This window comes from Hylobates moloch, unplaced genomic scaffold (assembly GCF_009828535.3).
Source record: "Hylobates moloch isolate HMO894 unplaced genomic scaffold, HMol_V3 SCAFFOLD_8, whole genome shotgun sequence".
Lineage (NCBI taxonomy): Eukaryota > Metazoa > Chordata > Mammalia > Primates > Hylobatidae > Hylobates > Hylobates moloch.
Genome location: NW_026652283.1, coordinates 116,758,009 through 116,782,249, shown reverse-complemented (window position 1 = coordinate 116,782,249; position 24,241 = coordinate 116,758,009). Strand labels below are relative to the sequence as shown.

Genomic DNA, 24,241 nt, shown 5'->3' with positions numbered 1-24,241 from the left:
TAGCAGCAGGTCCAAGCTGAAGATGAGAAGTTTCAAATGGTGATGAAACTTGGAGCCTGGATTTTATACTGGATGAGCAATCTTAATATCAGAAGTGAGAATGTTTTGTGATTTGGAGAGCATTTACTTATTATTGAAATTTATGAAAAATCTGTGAGCCTGCCTGATTTTCATTCAAGGGCAATGGAAGAATGAGCCCCAACAGAATAAGTTTCCAGGGATATGAAGTCACCTACAAGTCCTGCTCGTTCCAGACAACAGGTTGGCCAATAGATGTTTCAAGTGGTGATGAAGGCTGGAAGCAAAACGTGGCAGTCTGGAGTACTGCCTGCGTTGCAGTGAAACTAATGTTGTGAGGTTGATGAAAAGTAAACGACTGCATTATTTGTAAAATAAAAGCATTTCAGTTCTCTTGCATGAAAAGGGACAGGAGGCAGGACAGCAACAGACAGGGTTTTGTTTTGTTTTGTTTTGGTTTTTTGAAGTAGCTCACCTGGTTACACAGCTTGCTAGGTGCCCCTCTTCACGTCTGTGGTTGACAGGTGTTTTATGATGCCCTAAAAGATCATAAAGCTAAAGTTTTCAGATCAAAGGAAAGCCAACAAATAGAGGCAGCATTATTTGTAAGAGAACTTTGCCATAAAAGGAAGCAGAGAAGTTAGGGTTGAGACTGGGTCATGATCTATGGTCATACATAAGCAGATTTTTTTTTTCGGTTGAGATATTGAAGTGTATTTTTTACACTAATGGGGGAAATCGATGATTGAGAAGAGAGAGAAGAAAATTACAGGAGAGAAGCTGTTAATCGTCCAGAACATAAGATTCCGTGTACGGTTAGTGGGGTTTGCGTTATAGAAGTACAGTGGGGTTTGCGTTATAGAAGTACACATAGTTCATCCTCATCTCTCTTCCAGGAAGAAAGAGTATATGAGAAGAGATACAAATAGATTACTAGATTTGCTGGTTTAAGCCCATGGGAATCAAAGTGGTCCACTCCCCTGAACAATATGCTTGATATTTTGTTGATTGCATAATTGTTGAACATGTATAGACTGACCCCAGAATAAAATTTAGAAGTTATTATTTGTTCCTTTCTTCTAAAAGTAGCAGGAAAGAAAAAAAATGCTTTCAAATTGATGCTTCTAGGGGAGGCGTAGTGGCTCATGCCTGTAATCCCAGCACTTTGGGAGGCTGAGGCGAGCAGATCACTTGAGGTCAGGAGTTCAAGACCAGCCTGGCCAACATGGCAAAACCCAGTCTCTATTAAAAATACAAAAAATTAGCTGGGTATGGTGGCACGTGTCTGTAATCCCAGCTGCTTCAGAAGCTAAGTTCTGAGAATCGTTTGAACCTGTGAGGTGGAGGTAGCAGTGAGCCGAGATGGTGTTACTACACTCCAGCATGGGCAACAGAGCAAGTGTCTGTCTCAAACATAAAAATAAAAAATAAATAAACTGATGCTTCTAGCTATTTGGAGGCATTCATTCCTTCAACTGGTGATAATCCACCACCAACATATTTGCCAGATATGGTGACAGACATTACGGATAAAGAGATGAGACAGGTATGGTCACTGTCCATAAAGAGTAAAAGTTGGGGGCAATAAACAAGCAACAAATGAATACGATAATGTTTTCTCAGTTCTGTGTGAGCCATGGTTGCTGATTACAAGCAACAGAAACTGACTCGTGATGTTTGGACTGATCAGGAATTTATTGAAATGTGGAAGACATAGAAAGCCAGAGAACTAGACTTGGAAAGTAAATGTGCCCCAGGGAAGCTCCACCATGCCAGGAGTCTTAGGTACAACAGTCAGTCAGACCAGGACCCAGTGCCACTGGTGAGTTCCTGCTGCCACACTCGGCACCTGCCCTAGTTTTCCCTTGGGAGGACTATATGTACAAAGCCACTTTCCCAGCTCCAAAGATTTTCCCACTTGCGGCTTAACTGAGCCTTTTAGAGACCATTTCACCATCATAAAAGGCCAGGGATTTTTAGGTGATGAATACATGGTAGGATCAGTAAGAGGGCATTGTTTATGCTTTACTTTTTTTTTTTCACTGTAACTTCTTGGTCAGCAGCAACGTTGTGTGAGATACTATATATTAGTTTCATTAACATAGCATATGGGCCGGGTGCAGTGGCTCATGCCTGTAATCTCAGCACTTTGGGAGGCAGAAGCGGGCAGATCACTTGAGGTCAGGAGTTTGAGACCAGCCTGGGTAATATGGTAAAACCCCATCTCTACTAAAAATACAAAAAATAAAAAATAAAATTAAAATAACATATCAGTACAGATTTCTGTAAAAAGTGGTGTATTCAAAAAATGTTACTAAAGAGAGTTTAGTAAAAGGCCCATTCACAAAGTGTCAGCAAGGTTAAGAAAACTAACCAGAGATGGCAAAGCATCCTGGGGTTAGCACTCACAGGATTACCATCCTTAGCCTGAAAGGGAAAGCAGAAAGGCTGGATTCCAGAATTTGGCATAACTTTAACCCCAGGAAAGAGCTGCCCAGCAGGAGCTGCGATCTGCAGGCAAAGGACAAAGCCATTGTTCAACCCAGACCTATCTGGGAGGGAGTTGGGGTAATACTTAACTTGACCTCTGCTCCTGCTGCCTCCTCCCAAATCCTGCCTATGCCTGCTCATGCCCCAGATGGAGGCCTGAGGGCAAAGAATCTTCCTTGGAGAGCCTCCTGGAGGTGCTGCTAGCAGATGGTGTTGCAACTAGAAGCATTGTGGGCAAAGAGAAAATTCAAATGCAGATTAAATGTCTACTCTGTTGAATCCCTCTCCAGTTGCTGCCCCCTCCAGGATGGAAGGTGACCCCAGACAATCAGCCTGCTGTCAGACAGATGGCTGATTCCCTTGAAGCTTTGTATAATGCCGTGGGCTTAGGGTTTATTACTTCTGCTGGTCGATGGAGCACTCAGCAGTGCCAATCGCAAGATCAGCCTGGAGAGGAGAGCAATGTGTTACTGTGCACACAGATAGCCGTCAACCTATTCACGACTCCAGTGGAGCAAGCCCTAGAGTGTCAAGCAAGGAGGTCACCATGACCATCTTATTTTCTTGAGTTAAAAATATTCTTGGCTGAGCATGGTGGCTCACACCTGTAATCCCAGCACTTTGGGAGGCTGAGGCGGGTGGATCAAGAGGTAGAGAGATCGAGAACATCCTGGCCAACGTGATGAAACCTCATCTTTACTAAAAATACAAAAATTGGTTGAGCATGGTGGCACGTGTCTGTAGTCTCAGCTACTTTGGAGGCTGAGGCAGGAGAATAGCTTGAACCCAGGAGGCAGAGATTGCAGTGAGCTGAGATCATGCAACTGCACTCCACCCTGGCGACAGAGCAAGACTCTGTCTCAAAAACAAACAAACAAAATACATTCTTGCAGCTGGGTGCAGTGGCTCATGCCTGTAATCTCAGCACTTTGGGAGGCCAGGGCAGGAGGATGGCTTGAGGCTAGGAGTTCAAGACCAGTCTGGGCAATATAACAAGACCCTCTCTCTACAAAAAAAGAGAAAAAAATACAAAAACATTAGCCAGGTGCCATGGCATGTGCCTGTAGTCCCAGCTACTGGGGAGGCTGAGGTGGGAGGACTGCTTGAGCCCAGGAGGTCAAGGCCACAGTGAGCTGTGATTGCACCACTGCACTCGAGCCTGCATGACAGAGTGAGACCCTGTCTCCAAAAAAAAAATAGATGGATAGTGTGGAGTCTTAATTAGGAAAAAGGAGTCAGGCTGACAGGACCAGGGGAAAGCAAAGAGAGAAAGCAAATAAGCTATAAGTCTGCCTTTCTTCATGGCCCAGGACCTATAGCCCTCTGAGCAAGCAACATGTGTAACTCACAAACTTCCTGCTCATCATCAGACACTTCCATTTATCATCAAGCTCCTTGGCTGACAGAAGAATGCAGGTGAGCTCCCTGCTAGCCTGGTGTTACCAATCAGCGCAAGAACCGTTCTCTAAAATCTCCAGCAAGCCTTGGTTTCCTGGCAGTCAGCTCCTCTTCTGCTGATTCTGCCCATTGCAACCTGGCAACATATTTTCCAAGTTTCTCTAATAAATCTGCTTTTCTTTACCTACAACTGTCTTGGTAAATTCGTTTATACCTGCACCACTGGCCGAGACAGTTGCTGCTCACCTGTGACAGAGAGATAGACAGATGATAGATAGCTCAATAGATAGATAGATAGATAGATAGATAGATAGATAGATAGATAGATAGATAGATAGATAGATAGATAGATAGATAGATAGATAGATAGATAGATAGATAGATAGATAGATAGACAGACAGACAGACAGATTCTTGCACTATGAGCAATTCTGAGAAGTTCATTTATATGACTCTTCCCCAAACTGTTTCTGTGTCACTAACAGTCAATATAGTAGCCACTGCAGGGCATGAAACAGGCCCACTTGCTACGCCTTGGTTGATCTTTAACCAAGAAATACACAGCATCTCAACTCTGGTGAGGCCACCACTGAGTCCAGGTTTTGATTTGACAGATGAGCAAGCTACTAGAACCACATTCAGTCGCCCAGGTTGGCACGTGGAGTCCAGATTCCCTGGTAAGCTCACCCATGTTGATAAACTCAGTATAGTCTGTAATTACATTTCTCTCTCTTTGGCAGTCACCTTCAGAATCCATATGTGTGGATACTTACCCCAGATCTTTGCCTTCTAAATTCATTGGGCTGTAAATCTAGTGTGTAAACCTTCTGGGTTTGACTTTGTAATATTTTTTCTCTGGAACATTCAGGAAAGTGGCCAGTTACAGACTTAGGGACAGTGAGAAAGGGAGGGAACGTGGAGGTGTGGAATGGCCTGAGCTCTCTACCTCTTACAGGAAACTCCCTCTGGCGGGGGAATGGCAGGCCTATGAGGAAGTAAGGGTTGTGCTTTTCAGGGCAGTGACAGAGTGCTGCATCCAAAAATTCTCATTCCTGTTCTCAGGGCCCAGTTTTGACCCCTACAGGCAATGCCTTGACTTTCGCATAAAATATTTGGGGAGGCTGTGAATTCAAGTAATTTGGCAGCCTGTAGATTCTCACTAACCTGGAGTTTATATTTCAGCTGCCTTAGCACTACAGCTTCAAGAGATAAGAGAATCAGGCCTGTGTCGAGTTAAGAATTAAATGGGAGGTTGCAGTGAGCCAAGATCATGCCACTGCACTCCAGCCTGGGCGACAGAGTAAGACTCCATCTCAAAATAAAAATAAAAATTAAAAAAAAAAATGATTTGAGTTTTTTTTTTCTTTTTCTTTTTTTTAAATTTTACTTTTAAGTTTTAGGGTACATGTGCACAACGTGCAGGTTAGCTACATATGTATACATGTGCCATGTTGGTGTGCTGCACCCATTAAGTCGTCATTTAACATTAGGTATATCTCCTAATGCTATCCCTCCCCACTCCCCACACCCCACAACAGGCCCCGGTGTGTGATGTTCCCCTTCCTGTGTCCATGTGTTCTCATTGTTCAGTTCCTACCTATGAGTGAGAACATGCAGTGTCTGAGTTTTTTTTTTTTTCTTAAGTTCATTCAAATTCCTTCCTGCGTTCTTTAATTCCTCATGCCCTTGGTAGCATTCTCCAGTGAGAACGATGTTAACTCCCAAAGCCTTGCCCTACTTGGATACCTAATTCCTGCAACTACAGGTGATTAGTTAAATGAGCTTTCTGCTACTGTACGCCGTTAGTTGCAGAGTCCCATTCTGGACTTAATGATGTTTTTCAGAATCTTCATATTTCTCTTGGAATGGCCTGAACAATGACCAACACATTTTTTAAAATTTAGTTAAAATTGTGAATTGCAGGCAACAGAAAGGAATTCTGGATATCTTAAGCAGAGAAAACATTTTCTGGAATACAGTAGGGACTGTACAGAATCAAAAGAACCTGGGCTGGAAAATGGGTTCGAACCCTGATCATCTGAGAAGGACAAGGGCCCCTTTTAGTGGGAGTGATGTGGCCAGGACACTGTCACCCCGCCTTTGCCTTTGAATAACTCGCTTTGCATTCAGAGTCCAGGATGAGAGTTCATGGTTGATTGAATCTAGGTCATAGGGCCAGGCATCTATATTTGTTTCCTGGGGCTGCTGTAATAAATGACCACAAACTGGGTGGCTGAAAACAATAGAAATGTATTATCTTGCAGCTCTGGAGGCCAGATGTCCTAAATCAAGTTGTCAGCGGGGCCCTGCTCCCTTTGAATTCTCCACAGGAAAATTCCTCCTTGCCTCCTCCGGTTCCCAGTGAGCCCAGGCACTCTTTGGCTTGTGCTAGTGTAACTCTAATCTCTGCCTTCTGTCTTCTCTCCTGTCTATTATAAGGACACTTGTCATTGGCATGTAGGGTCCACCCAGATAACCCAGGATGATCTCGCCTTGAGATCTTTAATTACATCTATAAACGCTTTTTTCCAAATAAGGTCACATTCCCAGGTTCCAGAGGTTAGGATATGGGCATGTCATGGTATGACTACACCATCTTATGGGACAGGGAGTGGGAAATAGTGTCTATAGTGAGAGGCAAGGCTCTGCATCCCAGCAGCACTGCACACTACAGAGTTGAGTAGAAAATGTCCTGAGATATTAAAGCCAAAATAAATCAAGATTGCAACCACAGCACTAGTGCCAAAGCCTACCATATAATACAGGAGAGGTACAAGAGAGCACAGCAGACAAATCCTACATGGGGGACAAGAAAGGCTTCATGACACAAGCTGAACCTTCAAAGACACTTGGGTCAGTTAGGTGGTGTAGAGGAGAAAGGAAATTCCAGGCAGAGAGGGAACAGACGAGCAAAAAGCATGAAGGTATCAAATGTCCAAAGCATTCAGGGAATTTCAAGTCCAGAGGGAAGAGCAGTGGCACTAGATAAGGAGCTTGTGCTGGAATATAAATCCACGAATTCACTATGCGAATTCCTTTTTTGTTTGTTTGTTTGTGTTCCTTTGATCACTGCAAGAGATTCTCCATGATAGAAGCAACACATTGATTTAGATAAGGAGCTTGTGCTGGAATATAAATACGAAGTCACTATGCGGATTCCTTTTTTTGTTTGTTTGTTTCTTTGATCACTGCAAGAGTTTCTCCATAATAGAAGCAACACGTTGATTTAGAAAAGGAGCTTGTGCTTGAATATAAATCCACGAAGTGATTCTGCGGATTCCTTTTTCTTTGATTTCTTTGATCACTGCAAGAGTTTCTCCATGATAGAAGCAACGCGTTGATTTACATTCTGGTGCAAAGTCCTCCTCTCGTTGTCACAGAGAAGTCATTGGCTGGCTAATTCAAATGGTGCTGGCAGAGCACAGGGTGCGAATTGGGGGTGGGACATCATGAGCGAAGATGCAGATCAGATTGTGGGGGGCTTTGGGTGACATGCTCAGGTGTTTGGACTTTCTCTTTAGAGCTGGAGAGTGATACAATGGCGACATAGAGGATGACTTTCAGGACTTGAGGGTGACAGCACAGAGCATGTGCGATTGGAGACCATTATATTATCTCCTTCCCCAAATTCAGTTCTTTATTCTAGTGTTGGTATATTTTTCCTTTCCTTTCTTTCTTTTCTTTTTTTTTTAATAGAAACAGGGTCTCGCTCTATTGCCCAGGCTGGAGTGCAGTGTTGTGATCATGCCTCACTGCAGCCTCAACCTCCTGGGCTCAAGTAATCACCCAGCCTCAGTCTCCTGAGTAGCTAGGACTATAGGCATGCACCACCACACCTGGCTATTTTTCAATCTTTTGTAGAGACAAGAGTCTCATTAAGTTGCCCTGGCTTATCTCAAACATGTGGCCTCAAGTGATCCTCCTGCCTCAGCTTCCCAAAGCCAGTGTTGGGAGGTGATAACTTTTTCATCAATCTGTAGTGAAATGAGAAAATTAAACATGATATAGTTAGTTCTTCATAAATTCTGTTCAATTTCAAAGGACTCTCCTTTGGTTTGAGATCATGACCTCCTAAATTTTATGAGGGTAAAATTGTCCATTTGTCTATGAAATTATGGTAATAGTAAATAATAGGCTTTACAATATCTGTATCTATCTATTATATCTATCTGTCTACATACCTATCCATGTCTTTGCCCTCAAGTAAAAAATCAGCTGGTCCCTCTAGTTCTCCAATTGTCCCTTTGAGATTTTTCTGGACTGTGCAGTCTGCAAGAGTGGGAAATCCTGGACCAGGTGAGGACTTAACCCCAGGCGGAGGTGATAGGGAAGGGGCAGGGGTACTCACAAGAGGGATAAGACGGAGCTGGAATCCACACCATGAGATCCTTGACAGACCAGATTCTACTATGCTTTGCATACACATGGACTGTCTGAAATTCACATACATAATCAGGGTCAGACACGGAGGCTGATGCCTGTAATCCCAGCACTTTGGGATGCCGCAGTAGGTGGATCACTTGAGGTCAGGAGTTCAAGACAAGCCTGGCCAACATGGTGAAACCCCGTCTCTACTAAAAACACAAAAATTAGGTGGGTGCGGTGGCACATGCTTGTAATCCCAGCTACTCAGGAGGCTGAGGTGGGAACATCACTGGAACCCAAGAGGCAGAGGTTGCAGTGAGCTAAGATCGTACTACTATACTCCAGCCTGGGTGACAGAGTGAGACTCCATCAAAAATAATAATAATAATAATCAGAGTTTATTTCGTTTATTTTTTAGTACAGGTTGGATATTTCTAGTCTGAAATTCCAAATCTGAAATGCTCAAAAATTTGAAACTTTTTGAGTGCCCACATGATGCCACAAGTGGAAGTCACGCCTGACTTCATGTGACTGGTTGCAGTCAAAATGCAGCCACGGGACACATGGTTTCTTCAGCGCCTCCAAGGGACAAAAGGCCCTTCCACCCCTCTTTGGATGCTATCTATGTTTTCCTCGCATGCCCAGATTTCCCCAGGCGAGCACACTCACAAAGTGTAATAAAATGGCATGTGTTCAGGCACCAATGATATGGCATGGTGAAAAGGTGCGATGGGCTTATTGAAGGACTAGAGCAGTGTGCAGCCATAACACAAGAAATCATGTCAGTTTATAAAATCAAAGAGAGAGTTCCAAGACAAACAAAAAAATTCTTAAATTAGGCAGGTGACTCTGGAGGAAATATTTTTTAAAAGCCACTAGCAGGCTGGATGCAGTGGCTCACACCTGTAATCCCAGCACTTTGGGAGGCTGAGGAGGGCAGAGTACCTGAGGTCAGAAGTTCGAGACCAGCCTGGCCAACACGGTGAAATCCCGTCTCTACTAAAATTACAGAAATTAGCTGGGCATTGTGGCAGGTGCCTGTAATCTCAGCTACTCAGGAGGCTGAGGCAGGAGAATCACTTGAATCCAGGAGGCGGAGGTAGCAGTGAGCTGAGATGGTGCCACTGCACTCCAGCCTGGGCAACAGAGCAAGACTCCGTCTCAAAAAAAACAATAATAATAAAACCCTTCTAGCAGAATGTCTCCTCATCCCTAGAGGCCCCTCTTCTTGGTCTCTCAACTGTTTGATGTTTCTTCTTGCCTTGAAAAATAAACTACAGTGTACAGTAGCCCTTTAATCAAAACAGCATTGCAGATGGAGACTGAAAGCCTGCTCTTACTTGTTGCTGTTAACAGCTGACACAGGTATCTGATGTTGTGCTGCTTGGCTACCCTGAATACTTTTTTTTTTAAACTGTATTAATGATATGTCCTATTTTTACTGTTAAGTATTTAAGTGTGAATAAGTATATGAACATGATTGCTTATCAGAAGCATATAGAGTCAGGAATGATGGTGAGGTCACACAACCATAGATTATCCACATGCGTGGCTGAGATAGTGACACCTTTTCTTTCTGATGGTTCAATGTACACAAATTTTGTTTCATGCACAAAATGATTAAAAATGTGGCATAAAATCACCTTCAGGCTGTGTATATAAGGTATTATGAAACATCCATGAATTTTGTGTTTAGACTTGGGTCTCATCCCTAAGAAATGTCATTCTGTCTATGCAAATCCTCTAAAAACCAAAATCCGAAACACTTCTGGTCCCAAGCACTTCGGTTAAGGGATAGTCAAACTGTAATAAGCCCATGAGTGCCTCTTTGGGATCAACTGTGTTATGAATTTATTTTATGAAATACACTAATATATAATTCATCGTCACATTTCCCCTTAACTCAGCCTGAGAAAAATCATTAGGTAACTTAGAGCTTCATGGTTGAAAACCATGATCTTCCTTTAAAAGCTCTTTCTTGAGCAACCTTTTTTCAGTAAAATGACTTTGGGATTCCTTGTCCTCTATCCTGCCTAAACCTTCCTTCCTGGGAGAAAACAGGATGAGTAATACAAGTTCCACTTCTTCTCTGGAAGTGTCTTTCATATGTAATAGCAGAGCAGTCTTCTTCCACGCTGCTATTTTGGGGGACCTATTGCTTTTATCTCAACACAAACTGAGAGCTGTTTTTGTCAAATTGACACCAGCAGCCAATGCCTAGGGGAAGCTGGGCACTATATTTTCATTTTTCTTCACTCTCGTGTTTGATTTTCTTGTTCATTTCGGACATTCTTTCATCTACAAAATCAAAATGAATTGTAATATAGTTGCAATGAACATGGCCTTGTCATTGCCTGTGGAGCAACGGCCTTTGGTAACTGATCCCACAATCAATATTAAGCTGTGAGCTCTCTTCCTGATTTTTACATTATCCTCTTACAACCACCCCCCTCAACACACACACATGCTCACATTCCCCACCCAGATGTTATCACATTTATTTCCCCTATTTCGTGTTTGGGGCTAATATCCTACTCTTAGTGAAGTCCATTTAGACACATACTCCTTGACATTTTTCGAGGAAAACAAAGTGCCCTCAGGGAGTATTCGATCTCTTTCCCCTAAGATAAACGCCCCTCACGTCGTTCACTTTCTTTCAACATGTTTATCGGAGGTAACTTTCTAGTCCCTGGTGGGATTCCAGAGAGGGTCGTATTCTCCCGGTGCAACATATTTTGTTGTTTTGAAGCTCTGAATTTGTTCTGCTCATGGGATTTCAAGGAGAGATGCCAGCTGTTCCTTTCCTTAGCATTTCCATTGTAATCTCTCTGGCGTATCATTAAGGAGTTCTACCCAAAGGAGAAAATATTTCTGAGGCTGTTTCACTGGCTTCATTATTCGGAGGGAGTCAGAACCAGAGTCAAAGTGTCACCCCAATCTAGAAAAGCTAATATTGCTTGCTGTCTATGCTTTTGTATCCACCTGTCATATGCTTACCCCTGGCTGTGCTTATTCAGCTCTTATTCTGTGTTACTCCTGAATTAGTCTGTAGCTTTGAGACAGTAGGGACCACCCATCTTTGTTTGTCTTACAGCTACCAAAGCATCTGTTGCCTAGTAGGTGCTTAGTCAATATTTCTTAAACTAAATTTAGTTATAATAGAGCTCTATCATAAATGGCTAGCCTCTCCTCTAATGCTAACATCTATGGGACTTAAGAGTTTGTGATCCTTCCTCCTCTAGCTTCATTTCTTTTCTTACTGTGTGTATTCTTTTTTGATTTAATATACTGTAATGTCCCTAATGGGCTATGTAATAGAATAATGATTATTTTTATTTATTTTTATTTATTTAATTTTTTTGAGATGGAGTCTCACTCTGTCGCCCAGGCTGGAGTGCACTGGCATGATCTTGGCTCACTGCAACCTCCGCCTCCCAGGTTCAAACGGATTCTCCTGCCTCAGCCTCCTGAGTAGCTGGGATTACAGGCACTTCTTACCACACCTGGCTAATTTTTGTAAGTTTAGCAGAGACGGGGTTTCACCATGTTGGCCAGGCTGGTCTTGAACTCCTGACCTCAGGTGATCTGCCTATCCCAGCCTCCCAAAGTGTTGGGATTACAGGCATGAGCCACTGTGCCCAATCATGATGTTTAAATAAAGTTCTCCTGAGATTCATGACCATCTAAGTTTGTTGTCCTTCAGATACCACAGAGACAATATGCCCAAGTCTAAAACCTCCACCTCCTATCGCCTTTCCTCTGATGGTGAACCACTGTACTGTCTACCCTGGGGCCATCCTTCTTTTCTGTTCTTCACGTATTTATACAGTAGACATTTACTGAACATTGTAAAAATACCAAAAAAGATGCAGAGATCATAAGACATATTGTCCCTGTCTAGAAAGTGCTACCATCAATTATGGAACGTATGTTCAAATAGCTCATACTGTAATATAAAATACAATGCCTTGCTGACCATTATGACATTTCAAAATCAGTTACCAGTATCTAGTCCTTCTTATATCATATTTCCCGCAAATGCATACATCTTAAGTAAACTAATTTGGATGTATTCACATGCATTACAAAAGAAGGGTTTATTAGAGTTTAAATATGGCCATTACTAAAGTTTCCTTTGCTTTACCTTGTATTCTTTCTTCTTCCCTATTTTAGGATACTAGTGGTACATTGTACTGTATCAGGCTTATTATCAGAGCTTCATCTTCAGCATGTTCCCTGCCTTAACTCTGCATGGGTCACCACGTCCTATTAATTTGGTTCTTTCTCCTGAATATCTCTTCATTTGAATCCTTTCTAAGCATTATTAATATCATTCTTTGCTGACATATTTAACCAAGTTCTTTCTCTGTCTTCATTGTGGACCCATCCATGCAGTGCCGGTCTACACTACTGCCAGAGGCAATTTCTAAAACCCAGATCAACTTTTGTCATTCTTCTTCTTGAAATAATTCAGTGGTTCCCCCTGATGTTCAGAAGCTGGACTAGGCCCTATATGATCTGACTCCTACCCTCTCTTCCAGCCTCTTATTTCACCATTTGCTTCCCTGCCTCCCTTTTTCCTCGCCATCTGTATAGAGTGCAAACTCTAGGGTCAAATTGTCTGGGTTCAAATCGTGGTTCTGCCACTTACTAGCTATGTAACTTTGGGAAAGTCACTTAGGTCCTCCATGCCTCAGTTTTCTTATCTGTAAAATGCGGGAAGTAGTAGTTTCTATTTTATATAATTATTGGGAAGAGTCAATGTGTTAAATGCTTACGACAGGGCCTGGGCAATAGCAAATAATTAATACAGACAGTTCTCCACTTATGATGGGGTTACATCCCAATAAACCCATTACAAGTTGAAAATATTATAAGTCAAAAATGCACTTAGGCCTGGTGCAGTGGCTCACTTCTGTAATCCCAGCATTTCAGGAGGCCAAGGCAGGAGGATTGTTTGAGCCCAGGAGTTTGAGACCAGCCTGGGGAACGTAGGGAGACCCCATTTCTACAAAAATAACAAAATTAGCAGGATGTGGTGGCACACGCCTATAGTCGCAGATACTTGGGGGGGCTGAAGCAGGAGGATCGTTTGCACCTGGGAGGTCAAGGCTGCAGGAGCTGTGATGGTGCCACTGCTCTCCAGCCTGGGCAACAGAATGAATACCTTGTCTCAAAAAAAAAAAAAATGCATTTAATACACCTAACGTACAGAACATCATAGCTTACCTCCCTAGCCTACCTTAAACGTGCTCAGAACATTTACATTAGCCGACAGCTGGGCAAAATCACCTGGCAAAAGGAACACTGTCGCATCTCAGTTTTCTACATTCATGATGGTGTGCCAGCTGGGAGATGTGGCTCTCTGTGGCTTCTCAGCATTGTGAGAGAGGATCCCACCGCATGTCATTATCCTGGTAAAAAGATCAGAATTCAAAATTCAAAGCACAATTATTACTGAATGTATATCACTTTCACACCATCATAAAGTCAAACCTTCATAAGTCTGGGACCATCTGTATATATTTCTCTGCGTGTGTTGCTGTTATTGCTGTTGTTATTCATTTATTGGCTTTGTGTCTTTCTTTTTGCATATGCTGTTTCATACGCCTGGATTCACCCACTTCTCCTTTTCACCTGGCTGACCCCACTCATCTTTTGAACTTCAGTTTGGGTGTCAGCCCCTTGAGGGAGCCTTCACTCCCCGTTCCCACTCCAGGCTGGATTAGTCGCCTATGTGCTCCTGTAGCACCGGTGCACACCCACATCATAACATTCATCACACCAGATAAGGGGTATTGACATTGTGATTTTGAACACTGTAAGTGACCTAAAGGTCCATGATGCTTAATAGTTTGCAATGACACAAAATGATTATTTTATAATGATTGTATGAATATATGATTATTGTATTAGTCCATTCTCAGGCTACTAATAAAGACATACCTAAGACTGTATAATTTATAAAGGAAAGAGGTTTAATTGGCTCATGGTTCAGCATGGCTGGGGAGGCCTCAGGAAACTTACAATCATGAGTGGAAGGGGAAGCAAACATCATTCTTCACATGGCGGCAGCAAGGAGAAGTGCCAAGCAAAAGGGAAAAAACTCCCTTATAAAACCATCAGATCTCGTGAGAACTCACTCACTATCATGAGAACAGCCTGAGGGTAACCACCCCTATCATTCAGTTACCTCCCACCAGCTCCCTCCCATGATACATCAGGATTATGGGAACTATAATTCAAGATGAGATTTGGGTGGGGACACAGCCAAACCATATCAATTCTATTATTTTTTAGATGATTATATCAAATAATCTTGATTTTTGGTATTAAATAAGGCAAGGCATGAGTTTGGGGAATCACATTAGCTCAGGATGTATCCATCCCAGAAGTAAAGTTCTATTACTCTTTAATTTTCTATTTATTTGTGCGCTTCAAATATTAAATTCTGGGGTCCCAAATGGGGCGAGAGCTGTTTTATCTCTGTCCCTAGTGCCTTACATCTGCCAGAGATTCAGTTAATATTTGTTGAAAAGATGAATGTGTATTTTTAATTTAATACAGAAATTTTTTTTTTTTTTTTCAAAAATCTGGCTTTGCCCCTGAGCCATGGTTTGAGGTGCTGACCCTCTTCCCAGGAAAATACACGCAGGGCTCATTTCAGAAGGTTTAAGATACAGACCTTTCCCTAGAAGATGGCCTCCGGTTTAGTCAAAGAGAAGAGAAGAAGAAATGTGTTTCTTTCAATACTAAATATGACTGATTTAATAAAAAGACTCAACTGGAATTCAACTCCTTTTAGGTATATACGACCCCATTCTATCTTTGCCCAGCAACTTCTTGGAGAAGGTGATATGATTCATGCACTTTAGACAGAGGCAAATTTGGATCCTAATTTAGGAAAATGAAGCAAAATCAGTCATATTTGAAGGTGTTTTGGGTGCCTGATTTGGGCATATAGACAAGCCTCCTGCCCAGGTAGCTCACATATGCCTCCTACTTCTACGCTAGCTACAATTCTTCTTCTCATTGGTACTTTTACTGATGGGAGCATTGAAGACTTTGCCTTCGGTGGCTTATCTGAGGGGTCTAACACATTTAGGCACAAATGCCTGAAGGAAAGGCACATAGACAACCACATTGTCTGATGACAGTCAACTGCCCAGGTCAGAGCCTGGCAGGGTAAGTCCGAATGGAGAGTCTTTAGCTTCACCCTGTCATAGGGACTCAGTTAGCAAACATCATCTCTCTTATAATTAAAGCAGGCTCTAAAATTGCATGAGGAAAGATAAGATGCTTTGGTAGCTCTTTCAAAATGCTTCTTAAATGCACTTCTAAAAAGTTAGCTTCTGTGGCTCTCAATGGCACAGATCATGTGCCTAAATATGAGTGAGACGTAGCTGGGGTTAAAATCTATAGGCACGTTCTGAAGACTAGAGAGAAGCTTTCCAAAGCACATCCAGATCAATGATTCTTAAATAGGGGCCAGGACTAGGGTGGGGCTGGTGTAGGGGAATGTTGGGAGAAGGCACGTGCATCTCTGAGTAGAAAACCCACACGCACCCTGCCATCGTGAGAATCACTGGGTGTAATAAGGAGTACGGTTTGTGGCAATGTGGTGCCATAGATTATGGTCCATTCACCCCACTTGCAGACAAGCAATTAGGGTCCAAGGTGTTACAGGATGGGCTTTTCCTATCACATCAGGCATCTCTCGGGATCTCATTGTATATCACAAGACCTCTATATTACAAAGTGGTTCTTTGTGCATTATTTTTTGAATAACCAAAAGCCTTTTGATGGGTTTCATGACAAACTCTTATGAAGAAGAAAAATGTGAACAATGATGAATAACTGCGAGTACTTATCAAAGTGACATGAAAGTAGCTGGTAACATGGAAAATATTGAGCAGTCCAATTGTACTGGAATGATTTAGTACAATTTAGTAACATTGTCTTAGGTAGTATACATTTAATTAAGCCCCTAGAATCAGAGATGACTCTCAATGTTAGCAATTTTCCCCGGAACAAGATGAAATCGTTCAATTTAATTTTAGGAGAAAGTATTGTATGTTTTATAGAAAGCTTAGGAATTGATTTATTGGCCTATTGATTTGAACTGCTCTTATAATTCTGGCACACTCCATATATTAACAATTCTTTCTAATCCCTACTTGGCTGGGTAATTTATTCATAGGTCAGGAAGTCAGCCTGGGCTGTAGCTGGCTCCATATATTTATCATGCGAAATGAGATTTAGTATTTGTTTTCTTCCTGATAGGGCCTGTGCTCCCTTCAGAGACTCACACAAGTGGTTTATCATGAGAAGGACCGCACTATTTCATTTCACTCCTACAAGTTTTCATTTACGTTACACATTGAGAAAGTTATGAGAAGCAACTGTCACTCTCTGGAGGTGGAGACTGCCGTGATTCACAAAGACAAGAGGTAATTTTCCTGTAATCACAGGATGACTCAGGTTAGTAGCTTTCAGCCCTTCTGCAACTCACATACCCTGAGGTGTTTTTAGCAATGTGCATCTTCAGTGAACCTAATTCTTCCCAGTCCCTATAATTTTAAATTTATGACAATGTGATATAAAGTAAGTTGGAATTTATTTTTGCACGAGGTGGAAAACAGTATTTGAAAGTAGTTGTACAGGGTATGTAAAAATTATAAGAACATATTTAGCATTTTTACAAAGCAAAATACTTTTGTAGGACTTAAACATATTTGTAAATGAGATTTTTATCACACAAAAGTTTACAATATCATTTGTACTTGGAAATGATATATAGATGTTAAGTGTGAAGTTGCATGTATTAGAAAGTAAAATTAGCACATATACACCATGGAATACTATGCAGCCATAAAAAATAATGAGTTCATGTCCTTTGTAGGGACATGGATGAAGCTGGAAAGCATCATTCACAGCAAACTATCTCAAGGACAAAAAACCAAACACCGCAAGTTCTCACTCATAGGTGGGAATTGAACAATGAGAACACATGGACACAGGAGGGGGAACATCACACACCGGGGACTGTTGTGGGGTGAGGGGAGCGGGGAGGGATAGCATTAGGAGATATACCTAATGCTAAATGATGAGTTAATGGGTACAGCACACCAACACAGCACATGCATACATATGTAACAAACCTGCACATTGTGCACATGTACCCTAAAACTTAAAGTATAATAATAATAAAAAAAAAAGATTTCCTGAGATATTTAAAAAAAAAAAAGAAAGTAAAATTAAAAAGCTATGCATTTTGTAATCAGGTCTTTTTTATAATATAAATTGTCTTTTAACTGTTCTGACCAACTTGCATTTTCACTTTAGAATTGTAGTTTAAGTATGTCTTTGAAATTTAAAGCAGAATTTTATGCTCTGTCTTTTTTAATTCTGTGTCTTCTGTGGCATTTACAATAGGAGAGCCATTTCCAATATTTGTATTTCTTTTTAGTTATGAAAAAGTGACCATTGTATGCCTAGATTGTACCTATAATACAGACTGGCTGGGTGCGTTGGCTCATGCCTGTAATCCCAGCACTTTGGGAAGCCGAGGCAGGATCACCTGAGGTCAGGAGTTCAAGACTAGCCTGGCCAACATGGTGACCCTGTCTCTACTAAAAATGGACAACTTAGCCAGGCATGGTGGCAGGCGCCTGTAATCCCAACTACTCGGGAGGCTGGGCCAGGAGAATTGCTTGAACCCAGGAGGCGGAGGTTGCAGTGAGCCGAGATCGCGCCACTGCACTCCAGGCTAGGCGAGAAGAGCAAGACTGTCTCAAAAACAACAACAACAGACCTCTGGGGCAGCAAATCAGAAAACACAAAATAAAACTGGAAAAGCTCAGTCTTAGTTCTGCTTTCCTCCCAGTGCCCATTGACTCACAGCTGGCTCTTTAGGATTTATGACCAAAGAGTCAAGGACCAGCTCGTACAGAGTAAAGTATTGTTGTTTTGCAGAGGGAGCTAAGAAACAGCTCCTTGATTCACTGGCTCTACAATTAATTATTGAGTGACTCTCTGTGTTCTGCACTATCCTAGGCTCCATGATGTACAGATGAGACATAGATATAGATATATAAAACCACCACATTTCCATCTCTGCCCTCCAAAAACTTATCATCTAGTTGGGAACATATACAGAGCTGAAAGTTCATGACAGTATGTGGAAAAATGCCCCAAGAGTGATAGAGATAATAAATTTGCAGTGTATAGAAGTCCTGGGGCCAGGCACAGTGGCTCACACCTGTAATTATAGCATTTTGGGAGGCCAAGGCAGGCGGATTGCCTGAGCTCAGGAGTTTGAGACCAGCCTGGGCAACATGGTGAAACCCCATTTCTACTGAAATACACACACACACACACACACACACACACAAGCTGGGCGTGTGGCGTGCGCTTGTGGTCCCAGCTACTCAGGAGGCTGAGGCAGGAGAATTGCTTGAGCCCAGGAGGCGGAGGTTGCAGTGTTTAGAGATGGTGCCACTGCGCTCCAGCCTGCGAGACAGAGCAAGACTCCATCTCCAATAATAATAATAATAATAATAAGTCCTGGGTTGGATGATTTTTATCTGTAGTTATCCATGAATCCTTTATGCAGGAGGAAGAAACTGTGCTAGACTTTGCAGACCGGAAGATTTTGGCAGGAGGAAGTAATAGGAGAACATTGCAGGTGAGAGAGGATAGACTCTGGCTTCAGCAAAGACCTGAATAAGGTCCTGAGCAAGTCTCACTCGGGAAAAAGTGAGTAGATTTGTGTGGGTAGAGCTGAGAGTTTGAGGTACTGTAGTTTCAGGATATAAGACTGGAAAAGTGGACTGGACCAGGTCAGGGAGGGTTTTCATGACAGACTGAGGAGTGCAGGTGCTGTCCCGTGAAGGGCTTTCAAGAAGGAGTGAATATTATCCAATGGGTTGTTTAGAAAAATTAACCCTGCAATGCCGTGAAATACAGATTCTAACCAACTTTCGTTGAATTCATAGAAGAAAAATCATGAATTTTAGCCAGTAAAACAGGAATGGCACGCGTGCTATGTGGTCTACGCAGTTACCTTTTACTACAGGAATCTGTCGTGTCTCCAGCCAAGTGGACATTAACAGAGAAGGTTGTGTTGCCAACTCCCATCATTATGAATATATTAGAGGGGATAGATGTGGGGGGTGCAGAGACAGCAAGAGGAACAGACAGACCAGTTAGACTAGCTGAGATACTAGGGGATGGCGGTACAAACAGAAAGACAGAAAGGGGGCAAAGGTGCCAGCACTGTGACAACTTTGATCTTCTAGGCTGGCATTCCAATAGCACATTGCCATCTCAGTAGGTTCTTTTGCTCCAACAAGAGTCTCTTCATCCATTTGTGATGAGTCCTGTTGGCAACCCTAGTGGCCATGGTACATCTCTTTCACTGTGGCCCCCACTGGGGTACATGCTGTGGTTGTGAAGAAGCATTCAAGTTTGTAATACTTTAGTCCTTTGGCTATACATGTCAAAATGAACTAAAGCAAGAAGGAGGATTTGTTGGGAGTGCCTAAGTAGCTGGCACAATAAAAGGAACTGCTGGAAACCAAACCTCGGGAAAGTTACAACTTGGGATGAGGTATGAGGATCTTTTCTTCAGGGCTGAGCCATCAGCAGTTCTGCTCCAACCTCTTGTCAATTTCCCAGGCGAGAGAGAATAACTGTCCAAGATTGGATCATGTGCCCACCCCACTGCCACTGTCAGTGTGCCTGGCAGGCCCCGCTGACACTTCGGGTCTGAGAGAGATGCAGTTCCCCAAAGGAACAGAGGACAAACAGAGGATTTTAAAAGTATTTTAATCTCTAAAACATCTGCGATTGCAAATAGTGGTCATATGTGTGTGCATGGTCTTAGGCTTGGGAACGGATCAGATATTCCCCAGAATCTTAGATCTCCACAATTCCTTTCACTGCTACCTCTGATGGACCCTCTGCTCTTTCAAACTAATGTCTTTTTTATTTTTTTTAAAAGATACTGATATTAACTAGAAGCTTTTTTATTTTTTAAGAAGATACTGATACTGACTAGAAGGTATTGACTAGGCAATACCTTTATGCCTGCATCCCTCTAGCTACATGGATTAAGTGTCTTTTCTCTTTCTCCCTTTCCTTTCTTCCCTTCTGTAGCGGTCCGCTCTTCAAACACATCAAGTGCCCCAAGGTGACTTAATTTATACCTTAGCTATGTTGGAATTCTCAAGTTTGCTACTTTCCCTGAAAAGCAGGCTAAGAGAACCTTAAAAGCACAGTGGCTTGTCCACCTTTGGGGAACCCTTGAATTGATTCTTCTTGCAAGTGCAATTTAAATGACAATAAAAGAACATTTTCTTATTTTATTTGAGACGGAGTTTCGCTCTTGTTGCCCCGGCTGGAGTGCAATGGCGCAATCTCGGCTCACTGCAACCTCCGCCTTTCAGATTCAAGCAATTCTCCTGCCTCAGCCTCCTGAGTAGCTAGGATTACAGGCATGTACCACCATGCCCGGCTAATTTTTGTATTTTTACTAGAGACGGGGTTTCTCCATGTTGGTCAGGCTGGTCTCGAACTTCCAACCTCAGGTGATCCATTTGCCTTGGCCTCCCAAAGTGCTGGGATTACAGGCGTGAGCCACCGCGCCTGGCTGAAAAGAACATTTTCAAATCTTGCCTACGCTTCTAGGCTGAGTTCCAAGGTGCAGTTCCTAACTTCTCATGCATTCATTTGAAGATGTGTCAGCCTACACACACAGAGGGCTCATGAAAATTTCCCTTTTTAATAATTTCCTAATACTGTGGAAATGAACATAATAAACTGCAACACAGTACAACTCTAGACTTTCTAGAGCAAGAATTGTTATCCTTTGGCATTATTTTGGATTTTAGTTTCTTAACACAAAGGTTCAAGCAAGTTTCAGCTGCAGTTAGAAGTTGTCCAAATGTAATTTCCATTAGTGATAAATGTGTAAAAAGTTATATGAGCAATTGATATTTGATTATATAAATCTAGTTTGAGTGGTAATTGGAGTAGATATAAACAAATATATATAAAATTATATATTTTTTACCTTTTCTTTTCTTGTCTCTATTCTTTATATGTATTAAGTTATAGCTCTTAGCTCTTTGTGTGCTTTCCTTATTCTCCGTTTCTGGCTTTCTTTGCACTAACATACATGAACTGCATGATAATCATTCAATACATATATTGATTTCCCCGTTTCTTCTCCTTTCACATCCCCTGGTTTCTTTCTTCTTTTCCTTGTAATTCTGTCTTGATCCTTTTCTTGATTTTTATAAAGAAAACTTTACTGATACATATTTTTGTCTTCTTTGTGTTGTTTTTGTTTTGGGTTTGGCTTTTTTGGAGGGAACACTGATTCTTCTATTAGTTGTGTGTGTTTCGGGAGATTAACCACCCAGATACCAGTTAGGCCCAAGTCTTTGTTGTCTTAGGTTCTAAGGCTTATAAATATTATAACATTTTTCAGACAGACTTTATTCTCTGCAGAATAAAAAGCTCAGCAGATTTTTCCAATAACTGCACATATAAAGAGCCACATAAACAGTAGACTAAATATTACAGATGATCCACATGAGAGTAATAAATGAGGACACTAACTTGTCCATACATTTTTCATAAGGTACTGAAGTAACTGAGAATTGTCTTAACGAGTAACAGTAACCATGAAACAGCAAGATAATTAGAGAACGAAGGTAAGCATCAATAGCAACTACCTGCTACTATAAGCTGAGGATCATGTAGCCTCCTTCCTGGACCTTTACACAATTTATGTTCCCATCTATTTATTGAGATCAGTAATCCTCATACATTATTATAGTTGTGCTACTTGGAAGCTGTGGCTGGCACAATTCATCCTTAATTTCACTTTGAGTTATTGAGTAAAGCTATTCAACGTGTATTAAGATCACAAATATAAGGTAGGTAAAATGAATTTCCTTCCTCTCATCATACTGATGAGTCACTTACCTGCTGCCCTAACTGAAACAACTTCTTTAGTGAAGCAAATGGACTCTATTCTTGGCTGGTTACTGGATAATCTGGCATTGGACATTATCTCATTTAAGTTACTTATTTCTTCAGTTAGATTTCTTCTGAGCTAAAACTCTCTGAGCAGTTTCTGTACATACTGTGACATAATCTTATTGAATGGGGATACTGCTTTGACATTTCACCTGAACTTTCAACCCAGTGATCTCCAGTTTCTAGCTGCCTGGAAGGCACTGGCTGGATGGCATTCATCCTTCATGGGAATGGCAGAACACAGATGAGAGAGGATACTCTGCTCAGTTTCAAGTTCCCTAACATGGTTTAAAGTACATAACAGGCAATTGCCTCAAAGCAAAAGGGGGTTTTAATTGAAATATACGTGGACCAAAGTACATATGTCATAAATGTACAAATAAGTGAATGAATTTTTCATAGCCTGAGTGCCCTCATGTAACCCAAGCCCAGATCAAGAAACAGAACATTACCAGCACCCCAGGACCACCTCCCGACCCCCAGTGCTCCCTGCCAGGTGCTAACCCAGGCAGCCTCTATCCCACTTCTAATGGCCCACATTTGTTTTATCTGTTTTTTTACCTTCTTTATTTTATTTTATTTTTTACTTTCTCTGATCCATCTATGGGCTCATGTTTTTGTACTTTCCATAAATGGAATCCTACAGTGTGTATTCTTTTGTGGACTTCCCTTTTAATATGATATTTATGGAACTTATATCATTTGGATGTTTGTCCCCTCCAAATCTCATGTTAAAATGTGACCCCAAATGTTGGAGGTGGGGACCATTGGGAGGTGTTTGAGTTATGGGGGTGGATCCCTCAGGAATGGCTTGGGGTCCTCCTCGTGGTAATGGTTGAGTTCTTGCTCTATCAGTTCACGAGAGCTGGTTGTTTAAAGGAGCCTGGCATCTCCTCCCCTCTCTCTTGCTCCCTCTCTGACCTTGTGACACACGTGCTCCTCAGTCACCTTCCACCATGAGTAACAGCTTCCTGAAGCCTCACTAGGATCCCAGCAGATGCTGGTGCCATGTTTGTACAGCCTGCAGAAGCGTGAACCAAATAAACTGCTTGTCCTTATAAGTTACCCAGCCTCAGGTATTCCTTTACAGCAACACAAAATGGACTAATATAGGGATTGATGGTATGTACTATGAATACTTCTTCACACTCTGGGTTGAATTTTCCTTCTTCATGATGTCTTCATTTTAATGTAGTCTACTTTACTTTTCCTTTTATGGTTAGCACTTTATATGACCCTTTGTAAGAAATTTTTACTTACTCCAAGGTCATGAAGATGTTCTGTATTTTCCTCTAAAAGCTTTATTGCTCTATATGATAGAAAGAGGTTTTAATTCATAAATGTATGTCAGTATTTGGAGAAAGAACTGTTTTAAAGCCACGTGTGTTTTCCATTGAGCTAAAACATAGAGGACTCACTACAGGGAAAATTGTGGTACAGAAAGAAACTCAAGATAGAGGTAATGGAAGTTCCCGTCACAAACAAATGAGAAATCCCTTCTGATGATAGGGCTAAGTGCTTATAGCCTATTACCCCGGTCTCTGTGCTAACTTCTTAGGAGAAGCGGGTATAAAAAGCACCGTCCTGAGGACGTTTAGTTATAGCACCTCCTCCCTGGGGACAAGGACCCACTCTTGGGGACAAAACAAAGCCTTCTGAGAGTTCACTAGATTCCTGTGGGTCAAGTGCAGAGTCTTATCTCCTTGATGAGGCAGTAGAAAAACCTTTTCCCTGGAAGCCTTTTCAGTTCCTCGGAATATTTTTGCTATTTGCCTCTGGGTGTGAATATGTGCGTAGCTTTCCAGTGATCACTAAGAAGTTGGAAAAACTTGGGAAAAAACCTTTTTACTTTTATTTGTCAACACATCAAAAACTCAAAGTTCCCTTTGAAATTGTGGTTGTTGGATATATATGTCAATGT

At 41.8% G+C, this 24,241-nt stretch overlaps 1 protein-coding gene and 1 long non-coding RNA gene across 10 annotated transcripts in view; one reads left to right on the top strand and one right to left on the bottom strand.

Annotated features, from left to right (window-relative positions):
- Positions 1–24,241, top strand: part of TRMT9B (tRNA methyltransferase 9B (putative)) — a 73,234-nt gene that overhangs the window by 23,186 nt on the left and 25,807 nt on the right. For 2 of the 9 annotated variants that reach the window (XM_032162434.2, XM_032162432.2), the window contains exon 2: positions 16,555–16,721. The exons of 4 other annotated variants lie outside the window; for them this stretch is intronic. In XM_032162434.2, coding sequence (XP_032018325.1) covers positions 16,663–16,721 — 59 coding nt within the window. In that variant the 5' untranslated portion in view covers positions 16,555–16,662. Of the gene's footprint in view, positions 1–16,554; positions 16,753–24,241 lie in introns of those variants that run through there. 3 more of the 9 variants (XM_032162440.2, XM_032162439.2, XM_032162435.2) reach the window with 2 other exon arrangements.
- The window catches only part of LOC131383970 (uncharacterized), a 49,429-nt gene continuing 30,725 nt past the window's right edge, over positions 5,538–24,241 (bottom strand). Inside the window, exons 2-3 of the long non-coding RNA XR_009214396.1 lie at positions 13,564–13,685; positions 5,538–7,880 (exon numbers count right to left, since the gene is read on the bottom strand). This is a non-coding gene — a long non-coding RNA (uncharacterized LOC131383970). The remainder of the gene's footprint in view (positions 7,881–13,563; positions 13,686–24,241) is intronic.